Source organism: Dicentrarchus labrax, unplaced genomic scaffold (assembly GCF_905237075.1).
Source record: "Dicentrarchus labrax unplaced genomic scaffold, dlabrax2021, whole genome shotgun sequence".
Taxonomy (NCBI): Eukaryota; Metazoa; Chordata; class Actinopteri; family Moronidae; genus Dicentrarchus; species Dicentrarchus labrax.
Window position 1 is genome coordinate 17,812,445 of NW_026136712.1, and position 13,144 is coordinate 17,825,588.

Genomic DNA, 13,144 nt, shown 5'->3' on the forward strand with positions numbered 1-13,144 from the left:
ACTGAGCCTAATCATCAGCTAAAGAAGAAAGATAATGTCATGGGGGTTTAAAGGAATATTCCACCCAAAATCTATCTTTTGAGTAGCTATTTCTCGCCGCGTGCTGGGTTAAAAGGTGGCTCCCTGAAGACTGAACCTTGGCATAGGACGGCAGCTGCAGCCAGCTAGGGTTCACAGGATTTAGCGAGTTGGTAACGCAGACTATGGCAGCATTATCGTTGCACCAATAAATCGCTAAAACGGCTACTTTAAAGGGTTAGGATTAGGTTTTCATGGTAAGAGTTTGATGAGACGACTGTTACCACCCTCAGATTTGAGCGTGGTAACTATCTTTTAATAAAAAAAGCACATTTTACCAAAATGTCAAACTATTGTTTGAATATTTCCTGTCATTTCAGATCCTGCCATTGTTCCCAATATGTTCTAACCAGTTTTCATCACCTGACCTCCACGCCCACCTGCACACATGCTCACTGTATTTATACAGTATTTGCCCTTTCATCCCCGGTACTACACCACATGCGTTCTAGCGTCTGTTTTCCTGTCTGCGCTTTTTGGACTTTGGCCTGCCTGATTATACACGTATGGACTTGTTTGCTTGCTCAGACTGAATATCTGCGACTGGGCGCCTTTTACTGTCCCACTTTCGTCCGTGAGTCATGACTTTGCGTCAGCACCTCGCTTACTTGGGTCGTTACAAGATCAACAGCCGAGAGGTGGACGCTGCTGCTGGAGTGGTTTGAGAGGTTTCTATGGATGCTTTACTGCGTTTTCACATGAATCTGAAAGCTGACTACAGTTGCCTTCTTCCAAAAAGAAGCAAACAACCATCTTTTAAGAGCCACCTTCCAGGCCACAGGTGCTAAAAAGATAGATTTTTTGTAGAGTAATTCCTTTAACTCGAACATACAAAACTGGCTCAGGGCATAGATAAATGTAATCTTTGTTTACAACAAATCAACCCAGTACTCATTAACTGCACAATTAACAACATATTAATCACTTTTGACATTCATTTTGTCAATACCTAGATAAAATACACTCTATAGCACACCACAAGGCCTGGTGTTAAACACCTTGTGGCAGTACAAGCTATAGAGTTGAATGGCTGGGGCAGAACTGCATGCACAGAGAGGCTAACTGTGAGGAAATCCAGAGACATAACTACAGTACCACCCTGCGAACGCCAGGGGCAGACAAACCCTCACTAACTCAAACAGACTTTCTGGAATGAGAATAAGAAGTTGTGAGTAAAAAGCCATGCCAAACAGGAAAACTGCACAGGAACCAAACAACGTTATGTGAGGTGAAGGAGAGGTAAAAGACGGAGATGCAACAGAGGAAAAGTGAGGGAGTTAATCCTGAGGAAAGAGTTGAAAAGACTTACTCGGTTTCTATACTGCTGAGAGTATATCTCCAAAAGTTGATAAAAAAAGGAGGAAATATAGAAATGAAAGATACAAACAAACAAACAAACAAACAAACATACACATGACAAACGAACAAACAAAAAATATATAAAAGAAGCTGTTAGCTGCAGACTACTGCATGGTGCTGTACAGTTATAGTCATGAGGGAGAATTTAATTATGCATTACTTGCTGGTATTAATTAGGAAAGAAGTCATAAGGCAAAGTACATCACATTTTCTGGTTAACTCAAGTTGGAACTAAAGGCCAAAGGTTAATGAGAATGACGACTGACATAAGCAAAGGTTTTTCTTCTTTACCTAGAAAAACTGTGGCAACACTAACATGAAAAGTAGACATCTTTGTTGCAATTTGGTAGAATTCCAAACTCTATGCATAACAACAAATAATATGCAATTCATCATTAATAAATAGTTGGTGTTCACAGCATTGTCTCTCTAAGTGACCCTTTAAAAAGAGGGTTATAAAACAGTGATCTAAAGTAGATTAGATACCCGCAGAATGCATTTAACTGCTGTATTTTATCACACGCTTGTGCAGCATGTTATGAAGAGGCTGCGACCAATGAAAATTTAATCCAAAATGTACCTATTTTTATCTCTGTGATGTACAGTAACAGGAGACAAGCGGCCCAGCGGGGGTGAATTTATTCAATGAGGAAGAAAATCTTTAGTGTCAACAGTAAGCCAGTTTATGGGTTACGACCCGTGTCACTTCCTCCTGGGAATTTGGCCTGAGAGGAACTAAATGATGTTCTATTCATGATTAAATATTAACTACATTACTTCTCCTCTCCTTGCTTTGGCACTGTAAGTCAGCCTCCTGTAAGTTATGGAGGGCAGGAGAAGGCACAGATTACAACGGAAGAGTGTCTCATTAAATGCCTTTAAGAAATCTTTAAAAAAAAACTTGATTAAATAAAATAAAGGTTATCAGATATGGCTTAACATTTTAGCGATGTAAAGGTGACATTTAAGGAAGGAAGTGAGCTGAGTCACTGAGTGAAAAATTCTGTCAGCAGTTATTTATAATAAAACAATTTCCTGTGCTTTAAAGGCTAAATTTGTCTGCTAGCTCAGAGTTGACATCATAAAAAGGATTTGGTCTCTGGGACCCAACGCACCGACGGGGGTGGAGAGCCTCGTCCTATCAGAGGCACGTTCTCGTACCGTGGATTTCCCCCGAACAGAGCTGTCTGGTTCCTGAGAAGGAATGACAGAAGCGAGGAATGGTGAATCCCGCAAAAAAAACGTAGAACACACACACACTTGGTTTCACACATTGTTGTCCTCTCACTCACATGTACTCAGACATGGGGGCGTTGGAGACAGCTGGTGCGGGCGGGTGGAGGCTGGTCTGGCTGCCCATGCTGCTGCTGTAGCTGCAGAAGCTGTGCATGTTGGTGAGGTTGGGATTCTGAGAGCCTATCCTCCTCGCGCGCGGGTTGAACGGATCCTCCTCGTCGATGTCGTCGTAATCTCGTTCCCTAAAGAAAACATCAGCAGAGGAGAGAGGTGATTGGTCCGGAGGTTTTCAAACTGTGATAGGTGTAAGAAGAACCTGCCTGAGAAACTTTTTAGGTTTTCTTCAGTACCAGAGTAATCCAGTGATAGACGTAACTCGCAGAATCTATTACACTTCCTGTTTACATCCCCTGATGTTCCAGAGCTTGATTATCTCCAAAATATAAGTAAGACAGAACAATAACAGGAGGGAAATCCATTAATATTGTCTGATTTAAACTTGAATCTGAGTTTTGAATGTTTAACTGCAGTATGTAAGACTGCTGCTGACCAGTTCCGAAAGTACAAAGGGTTTTTAATTTCCTACCTTCCAGGAAACAGTGTGTTTCTTTAGTACTGTATGAATATCAGCTTAACAGAGACTTGAAACATTCTTGTGTTATCAGTGTTTGGTAATACAGCTGAGCGCAGGGACTCTTCCTTATTGGTGCTTTCTATGAAGCTCAAACTTCTGAGATTCAGACGTCAGCTACTGATAAGCATTAACAAGCTCTACTGACAGGAAATCAAACCCAGACATAGAAATGGCGAACAAGATAATGCCAATTTTGTTGTTTCTTGTATTAAAAAAGGCTGGTAGTTTCCATCGTGGGTGTCTTCACAAGAAGGATTTTCCCTGCTTACACCTTTCATATGTGATAATAATGTAACTGACAAAAAAATAAAGGTGACAAATTGTTCATTGTGATGGATTACCTTTCTCAAGCCTGTTTCCATTCTATGCATATTATTATTCATTGTTTACTGAAATAGGTCAAAAACAATGCCAGCCTGAAGGACAGGAAATTAATCTGAAACTATAGTATGCATTGGTAATATAAATGACCGTATATTTGGATGGGTTAAACGTGCCTTATGGTCCTTTAAATTGATAAACAGTGAGGTTTAAAATTAAAGGTTAACGGGAAGGAAGCACACAGTAAACATGAATTCTATTGAATTATCAGCTACTTTAGCCGAACACCTTGCACTCACACAACTGAATTTGTATCTGTAGCAAAACATCTGGGCAATTGTGCAATTGTGAAAAATATTCACTCGCACACACATGCATGCTCACATGCTCATACATTATGTGAAGCTACACAGAGATGGCTGCAGGATGAGGAAATGAGGGCACTCAGGCAGGCAGGCAGGCAGGCAGGCAGACAAGCAGAGAACGAACTGACCTGCAGGCAATTTGTCTCCATGCCCTGGGAATGGCACACAGCATGACAGTGAAGGCACAGGCTGCAAGGGTGGAGAAGAGGCAGAGGTAGAGCACACCCTCCACGCCGTCATAGCACACCCCGACCATTGCATCCAGGTAGTCCTAAAGAGGTCAAACGCATAATGTCACATCAACAAAAATACACAAATAATTGTTTGCATAGGCAGACTCTTACTCTTACACATAAAATTAAGCAAAGGTGAAAAAGCACTTAGAGCTCTGGAGTGCGTCGTCTCCAGGAAGACATATACTATACATCTGCGTCAGGCACATTTAGTGGGACATTCAACATTATTCATGTAAACTGCAATGCAGTCATGAGCCACACTGTACAGTCTAAACAGAGCAGGGAACAATACATTAGTAAGAAAACACAGTTTAGAGAAGTGGATCTCGTTAAATTTCAAATTCTTTCTGTTTCTGCCTCGCTGTGCTCTCTTCCCAGTTCCAGTTTCGGTTTGATGCCGAAATCCTGCGTGGCCACTTAACTCTCCTGTTGACCTAGTTGTGCTGCTGTGATGCCAATTAGGATGCAGTGAACAAACCTTGTTGAGCCCCCTGCAGTCCAACAGGGCAGTCAGCTGGTGCAGACTGGCCTCTGAGGAGTTGAGCAAATGTTGGATACCCAGCAGGTCTCTCTGTGGAGAGGTCATACAGCATACACTATCACTGAGAAATACGTATTTATATGATAAGTTCCTTCTAATGTTGTGCCTTATACTACAGCCTAAAAGTCATAGCTTGGTGTTTGTGTGTGTTGTGATACCTCAGCTGTAGGGAACAGAGGCACAGCAAATTGCAGTAGACCCTGGATCTGGATCTGCATGGTGGTGAGGGACCTCTGGAAGATGGTTAGAGGCTGCGAACAAGAAAGTGCATTTGAACTCACACAGAGTAAAGAAGATGCAAATGAAGAGTAAACACTGATCTTAATGGAAGTCTTGAGGGAGCCATCATAATGAAAGAGAAAGCATACAGTGTAGAAAGTTGAGGCTCTCAAGGCTTTTTAATGGAGCTACTGTCAAATGACACAATGTGCATGCATTTCCTAAAGCAATTTGCAGACTTCTAGTCCTTCCACAAACGGAAAACACATGGATGAAAGCATAATAACCTACATAATGGATCTTACTTTTCTGCAATTTAATTTGTTAGTTTACAATCCAATTTGTCTCAAGAAAGTCAGTGAAAAGTATTTTTTGGACATGGAAGGCAACTTATTCAATGTGTGTAACAGACCCACCCCCCAAAAAGAAAAAGGTAAATGCCGGATAAAAATAAACGCTGTCCTAGACAATCTAAAGAGCATATGAGCTATGGTAGTTATCTTTGAGCAGGACTAGTTTATCTAATGTTACTTTGTCCTCCATTGTGATGTAGCCACTGCATTGTATCATGTGGTAAACAACCTTAATTACTAAGATGGAGCATTGTTCAATGACAAGAAACAGATTAACCAACAAGAAATAGTTGGTAAAGCTTATTTTTAGCTTTAGCATTACTGTGGTTTAGTTTTTACCTTAAAGTCATAATATGGTTGTAACATAGTTTGGACCAGATATGTTAGTATTTTCAAACTGCATATTCCTAGCCTTGGGCAAAGAGTTGGCCCTGGGATAACTTAGCCCCTTTCCACACACACATTAACCCAGGGTTAACCATGGCTACACAATTCCCACTGCACTTCAACTATCCCTGGGTTAAATGTTTGTTGGAACATGTGACTATGTTTACTGTAGCCCTGTGTTTAGTCGAATAAACTGTGGTTACAGTTGGGGTGTTAGCCCACTTTGGAATATGCAAGGATAGTGCCAGTGTGAAAACTTTATTAACCTGGGGCAAATAATATTCTAAGAATGTTTTTAGCCCCGGGCTAAGTGCAGCGTGAGAAGCCCTTGTTTATGTCTTTGTAAGGCACTGAACTGATACAGAATATTAAATTACTACATTACAGCATTCTGTAGTTTGAGTCTGTCATTGTGTAGATTTATGTTCTCACCGACAGGGGGCAAAATAAGCCTCCACATTCAATAGCTATGATAAAGGGGGATCATCACATCCTACCTGAAAGACAGCGCCTCATGCCCCGTGCCTCTTTTTAATTTAACGTTCAAGCATAACCATAAATGAATTAATCTTGTCACATCTCCAAGGAAAAATGGTATCTTCACAGTCACCCAACCTAACAGGAGTAGCCTGGAAAACCCCCAGGCCTGTGGCACAATGTTAAATAGAAACAGGGTATGGTCAATTACCTCAACCATCCATAAATGTAATTGCTTTCCTTTGATCTGACTTTTTTTTTCTGGATCTGCATGACTGTCCATGGTCAAACTGCTCTCTGCTGCACAATCCAAATGGCCTGATCAGATTTGGTTTTTTATTTTATTTTAGCTTGGGTGAGTTTGTTCTGAGCCAAATAAAGTAGGACAGTGAAAGTGGATAGAGGAGGACAGTAAGAAAAAGAGAAGAGATGACAATGATAAGAATAGAAAAAGAGCTGCGGAGAGAAGCAGAGTTGACACAGGAGTGATGCCCAGAGCAATGAAATACAAGGCCACAGAGGGTAGAACTACGGGGCACTGCTGTGGTTCTGGCTGAGAATACACAAGAGAGACACATAAAAGTGAAAGAGAGGGAGTGCTTGTATGTTTGTCGATCAGTATGAATTCCTCTATCTGCCAGCTTGCTTGTGAACTTTGCACCTGTTGGGCGTCTGTGTGGCAGAGAAAAGAGTGCTGACTTTGTTTACCAGGCGGGGTGACGGTTGCCTGCCCTCTGTTGCTGTGCTCTAGTTATCCTCAGGGCATGTCTACGAGAGCCAGATAATAAGATCTGAGCTCCGCTGGGCCAGAGCTCGCAGAAATTGACTTCACCGCTGTCAGTGATGTGGCCCACAATTCCTACTCTCCCAAGAGTAACCTCGCAGATCGCTCAGAAGAGGGGGGACGAGGCAGATTCACCAAATTGCTTCATCTAATCTTCAATTTTATAGCTCTTGTCTTGGCAGCTTTATAACATTCTGGCATGTTTTGGCTTGTTTGCTCGATGCATGCAGACGAATGGAGAAATACAGGAGAAATAGAAAGAGAGAGAGATAATGGTGGCGGCCTGGGAGAAAGTGTTGTAATGTTCTTCCAGACTTGAGAGGTGAGGTTAGGATGTAAATTAGACTGAACAGGGAGAAAGAGCTTGACAAAGATGAGGCTTGAGGGGCAGAGAGATGAACTCCCCATCGAACGCTGATTTAGGGAATTACAGGTAAAAAGATGTCTAGACTATTGGTTAAAAGTGAACAAACTTTTAATTGCTTTAGAGTTTTAAAACATCTAGAGTTACATAAAACCATTTTTTGGACAGCTTTGCAGGGAACTGTGCCACATTTAAATATAGTCAGTATGAAACAAAGGCGGAGAACTATAGCCAGAATTTTGAGTTATTTGGAATTACTTGGATTTTTTAAAATATTTTATTTAATCAGTTAACTGTTCACTGTTCACTTATATTCCAGTACATAAATTCAGTCCTTTATAGAGCTAGGTATCAAACCTTAATACACTCTTAAGTACGGACCGGAATGTATCTAGTATCCATGACTGTTATGTATCAAATTTGGTATTTAATATTTCTAGTAATATCTAGATTCTACAGCTTGTTTATGTAATTTTAATCAGATACCTCTGGTTTAAATACATGTGTTTATTCCCTAATGTATATGTATAAATATTGTATAAGTTCAGATACTGATTCCCATCCTTAGTCCTTCCCATCCTTTAAGTATAATGAGTCTAAACATACTGCAATCTGCCTGTAAAACACCCACTGTGTATAAGTTTTTAACTGTAGAATGTTATTTCCCCCCAAATTCCAAGAAAACAACCACAGTGTCCTCAGTGGTAGCTACGGCCCTGCTTATAGACGCCTACATGTTGAATGTTGAATGTTGAATTTTCAACTCCAGGTCAGCGGAGTGTCCTGTTTCCTACCTGCTGGAAGGGGTTGGAGAGGGTCTGGTTGCAGTAAAGGTAGTAATGAACAATATCTGTGAGAGAAACATAAACAGGCAGGAGAAGCAGATTAAATGCATTTCCAACCATCATCTTAATTAAAGCACAATTAGTGTCATGGCCACAGCTTTACGCTGTCACAATTACAACTCCATTAATGCAACGTTATTCACACTGAAACTCACCAGCACCGATGATACCCTTTGTTTGGCTCAGGAGGTACTTGTCAGGGGACACACAGAAATCACTTGTGCCCTGAAATAAAACAGGAGACGTGTGAGAGCAGTGAACAGAAAATAAAGAGAAAAGAAAGAATGGTTCTTGAAATAAGATGGTTAAAAAGAGAAATTCATAAAGAACCATTCAGAGAGGGAATGAATTAGAGTGTCAAATACTAAGTAACTGACATTAATAGTTTATTTAACACTCTGAAAGTTTTTTTTTGTCAAAGCTGAATAATAATGATGACTATCATCCTTATCACTTTTTGACACAAAAAGAAAATAAAGGGGACAGGCTGCTCTTATAATCCTCTTTAACATGTCTAGACAAGAATACTTTCCCATTCTGTCACTCACAGCCACTTTTACTCCACTGCACCACGCTAACAAGAAACCTGCCTTGGCAAAATAACAAAAGTGAGGAGCGGTGGTCTCCTCCGATCTGTGCTGTCTGAATGTTAAATGTCCCCCGGGCTCAGGACAAACACAGTCCGTGTAGCTCAACCTCCTCATGGGGGTGCGCTAATGAGCCCTGCGCACGGATGAGATAAAGCAAACCGAGTTCCTCTGCAAAACCCGAGCTGGTTTGTTAGAAACGAGGGACTCCAAGGAGCTCTGCAATTCAGGAGCAAGTTTGTTAGAATTCCTGAAGGGAAAACAATGATTCTCTGAGAATGCAGAGTTCTGATTACCCGCTGACTGTAATTAAGAGTTCTGCGAAGGGGGTTCATTCATTATGCATTCGTTTATTATGAAGGCTCTAATGCAACTGTAGTCTACGCACACACTACTTGAAGATTCCGGTGAAGACACAAACATCTGCAGCCAGTCGAGCGTCTCATACACACATCTGTCAACATAGACTGTCGCACACACGGAGATCCTCAGAATGACAAATATAATATCCACAAACTAATACACCACACTGGAAGGCAGGTTTGTTGTTCCCCTATATGTGGCGGTTGTCTGACATCATTAGGGCACAGCAACAAAACCCGTTCTCATTTAAAGTGGGACACAGCAGACTGGCAAACACATTATCACGAGTTCAAGCCTCAGTCAGGTCGGTAAGGGTGAAAAAAGCATTTCAGTGATTTTCAACCATTTTCGGGTGCCAGTAGTGTATATGGGCTACGTGACGGCTAAGTGGTTGCTGGCATGTTCTCCCTGCTTACAAACAAGTTCCCAACAGGTGCTCCACTTCCCCTCGACAGTCCAAAAGCGTTAAAGCCAGTAGAGAGTTGCCCACAGGGGTGAATGTCGGTTTATTTTAGCCCTGCAATGGACTGATGACCTGTCCAGGCTTTCCTACAGTCTGCTGCCCCTGAAAGCCCCCAGAAATGACTGACGGTGAAAGAAAATGGACAACTTACACATCAAGCCGAGGGTCTGAGTTAAACCATTACTGAAAAAATATGAAGTCAAGTTTATGTATAAGAGATTTGAGCTTGAAGTAAACACAAATCTTTCAGCTTGATTCACAATTCCACATCAGATTTATGTTTTCTCAGTATGACTGAAGCTCTTCCAGTCCATTAATCCATTATTCCACTGGCAGAAAATGCATTTTAATTAATTAAGTGCATTTTCGATAATGGATTAAGCATTTAAGTCGCCAACAATTCACTGTTTCCAGCTTCAGAAACGTGTAGATTTGCTGCTTTATTCTGTTTCATATATATATGTATCTATATATAAAGGCAATTTTGAAGACATCACCTCAGGCTGGTCGTGGAAGTCGTGATGCCTTCATGGTGAAAAAGGTTAGTCAGGGTTATGGTTTAGGGTTAGCACCCTAAGGGGCACTTTACCACATATTATCCACTGGAAGGGAACTCTAGAGGACACTTTATCATGCTTTATCTACCATAGGGGCATCCAAGAGGGAACTTTCGCACACACTCTAAACTCCTGTAACAATACTTTTTGCCCAACTTCAAACAAATCCCCCCATATACAAAGGAACACACACACACACACACACACACACACACACACACACGAGAGGCCTGTACCGCATACATTTGAGAAGACACGCCAGTTGAAGATTGTTCATGTAATTGCTTGGCTCACAGCCGTTTGTATCCCTGCCTGACCAATTATCAGGCCTTTCCAAGCTGTAGTGATGTTTGCTTTTAAGTAGAGAAAAGGCTGAGTGGCTGCACACAGTCCAGTCAGGGTCACCACGTACCAGACAGGTTACGTAACGTAAATGCCATGACTTTGCAACACGCACTGAAGAGGACTATAATTTCTGCACAGCAATTGCTATAAAGCCACATCATTCATCAAGTGCAGGTTTAGAACAAGGGGAGAGTTGAAGAGTCGCAGCTAACTTCTGATGACACCCCTGACCATTTTTTGTCAAGATAGGTCAACATTTTCCCTTGACACACAACAAAACAAAGCATTTAGAAAAATATTGATTGCTGCTGATATTCACAGTCCCTTAAGAGTGGATCGTTATATTTTATTTTCCTGACCTACCATGAAATGTATTGGATTCTTCATGCTCCTTAAAGGGACACACTCAGCCCAAACTTTCAAGTTTTTATTGAACATTTATGAATATTTATGTTCCCTAGAGAAGGAACCCCCTTTTGATTTTGGTGATCACATTTCCTTTCCAATAGCAGGACTGTTAAAGCTACATTTCCACCTGCACACAACATACTATATGTGACTGTGTAGCAGACTAATGGAACTGTATCTGTATGTCTGTATTGTGCAGTGTACTGAACACTGCATGCTTGCAGGGGTTTGGACTGGAAGTCTCAGTTTACCTGTGTGTCATAGCACTGGAATCACAAGGAATCCGCCATTAATCCAGCAAATGTAGACCACAGAGAGTGCAGACCCATACAGAAGACATTAAGACATTAGCAGATGAAAAAGGAAGATGAAACCAGAGACTAATGTGTTGTAACTGATCGCACCCCCTGCTGCTTTCTATGCTCATTATCTCAAACTTAAATTCACACATGTTCACAATCCTCTGCAGCCTCCAGTCAAAACACAACATCCAACAACGAACCTGAGAAAAATAGCACACATGCCCAAGGCAGGTGAGTCAAACACCACTGCTCATCCATCTGATCTTCATTCTTTCATATGTATATCTCTGTTTTCAAACATCACTCTAATTCTTACCCTCTAGGTCATTTTGTTTTGTGTGGGGACCATAATAGAGAAAAACACTGAAATTATTTACTCGTTCAGCATGATAGGCTTTGAAAGTTGCCATTGGATTCCTGTTGTTATAATCCTTGACTTTGAATCAAGTTATTCAAGCTTGTATAATGATGCTGACAAGGTGTGAATTTGGGATTTTGTTCTTTTGTCGGTCTATTTTTGGTGGCGCGCCGTGTGACAGGGGAGTTCAAAAGCGTATGAGGTGACAGAAAGACAAACTAAGATCAGAAGAATTAGAGACTGGGCAGCGAGAACACGCTAAAACCTTTTTAGATGACACTGCATGGCTGTGAGGTCTCTTTCTAGCTGATACACATGTTACTAAGAATAATTTAAACTTGATTAGCAGCTATGATTAGCTAGCCAATACATGCAATATTTTGGATAAAAAAGCTTCATTAAAATGCAACCAATTTTATGTTTTAGCATAAAGGTGCAGATGGCTTTGAGTTTGCTGTGCTGTGATTACTAACAGTTGTTTTCCATCCTTTTATAATGCCACTTTGCAGATTTTTTTTAGATGCATATAAATACACGTGCAAGTATATGCACATATATGCTGCAGTATATAATCATCTCTTCTCCCTTACCCTCACACATTGAAAGACATTTTTCAAGTGCAGGGTGCGTGTAGTTAAAGCAATTCATCACCACTGTCGGGGATGACGAGAATTGATTGCAGACCAGTTTATACTAGTTTATATTGGGGTAAGCCAGTCAGTGAGGTGCGAGGAAGCGAAGCAGCTCACCACAGCAGTGGCCAGGTCAGCTCCCAGGGAAGTCCAGCTCAGGACCAGCGTCAGCACTCCAAAAACCATCATCCTGCAGGGACACAAGGCAACAGCAAGGTCACAGTGCTGCTCAGTACAATAATCATTAAGTCAAATGCAGATTAACTGAGGCCTCAGCAACCAGGACACGATGGCTTGGTAAAGCTGGCCATTTATCCAAATGAAGTAAAGCCTGTCATTTGCCCAATTGAAACACAATGATTAATGATTTACATCACTCGTCCCACTTTTCAGTAAGTCCTGCACTTTGCAGTAAGTTCTCTCCAATAATTTGTATTGATTAAGAGAGAAGCACTTTTTCTTTCTTAAATCACATCATTAGAAAATTGGAAGAGTACCGAGTGTCTGTCATTTAAACCTGCAAAAAGCTTAGCTTTTTTGCCGCTTGGTGGCAGCAGAAACAAGTTAAAAACACAACAATGACATATCATCAGCTTTTATCGCAAACTTGTTAGCAAACAGATGCTTATTAACTAATTAATTAAGGTATGAAGCAACATTAATATTCATCTTACGTTGTGTTTGTGTCCACCTAATGAATTTGAAGTCCAACATTCACTCACTTTTCACTCTATTCTGTCATTTTAGCTGCTAAATGCTCTACTAGGTTCATTGGCTAGATGCTAAAGTGGTCTCCCTGACTTCTGATGCTGAGCAGGTAGCAAATAATGGATGATAATGGAAATGAGGACCAGTGTGTAGGCATTTACATTTGCATCTAGTGGTGAAGTTGCAGATTACAACCTCCTCGCCTCACCCTCCCGTTCCAGA

General features: G+C 41.1%; 1 protein-coding gene across 2 annotated transcripts in view; it reads right to left on the reverse strand.

Moving 5' to 3' along the window:
* The window catches only part of ttyh2 (tweety family member 2), a 57,170-nt gene that overhangs the window by 1,423 nt on the left and 42,603 nt on the right, over window positions 1–13,144 (reverse strand). Inside the window, exons 6-14 of one of the 2 annotated variants that reach the window (XM_051417859.1) lie at window positions 12,332–12,404; window positions 8,355–8,424; window positions 8,149–8,204; window positions 4,929–5,021; window positions 4,708–4,800; window positions 4,122–4,264; window positions 2,730–2,915; window positions 2,553–2,631; window positions 1,388–1,414 (exon numbers count right to left, since the gene is read on the reverse strand). In XM_051417859.1, the coding sequence (XP_051273819.1) occupies window positions 1,388–1,414; window positions 2,553–2,631; window positions 2,730–2,915; window positions 4,122–4,264; window positions 4,708–4,800; window positions 4,929–5,021; window positions 8,149–8,204; window positions 8,355–8,424; window positions 12,332–12,404 (820 nt within the window). The remainder of the gene's footprint in view (window positions 1–1,387; window positions 1,415–2,552; window positions 2,632–2,729; window positions 2,916–4,121; window positions 4,265–4,707; window positions 4,801–4,928; window positions 5,022–8,148; window positions 8,205–8,354; window positions 8,425–12,331; window positions 12,405–13,144) is intronic. The other variant, XM_051417860.1, reaches the window with a different exon arrangement.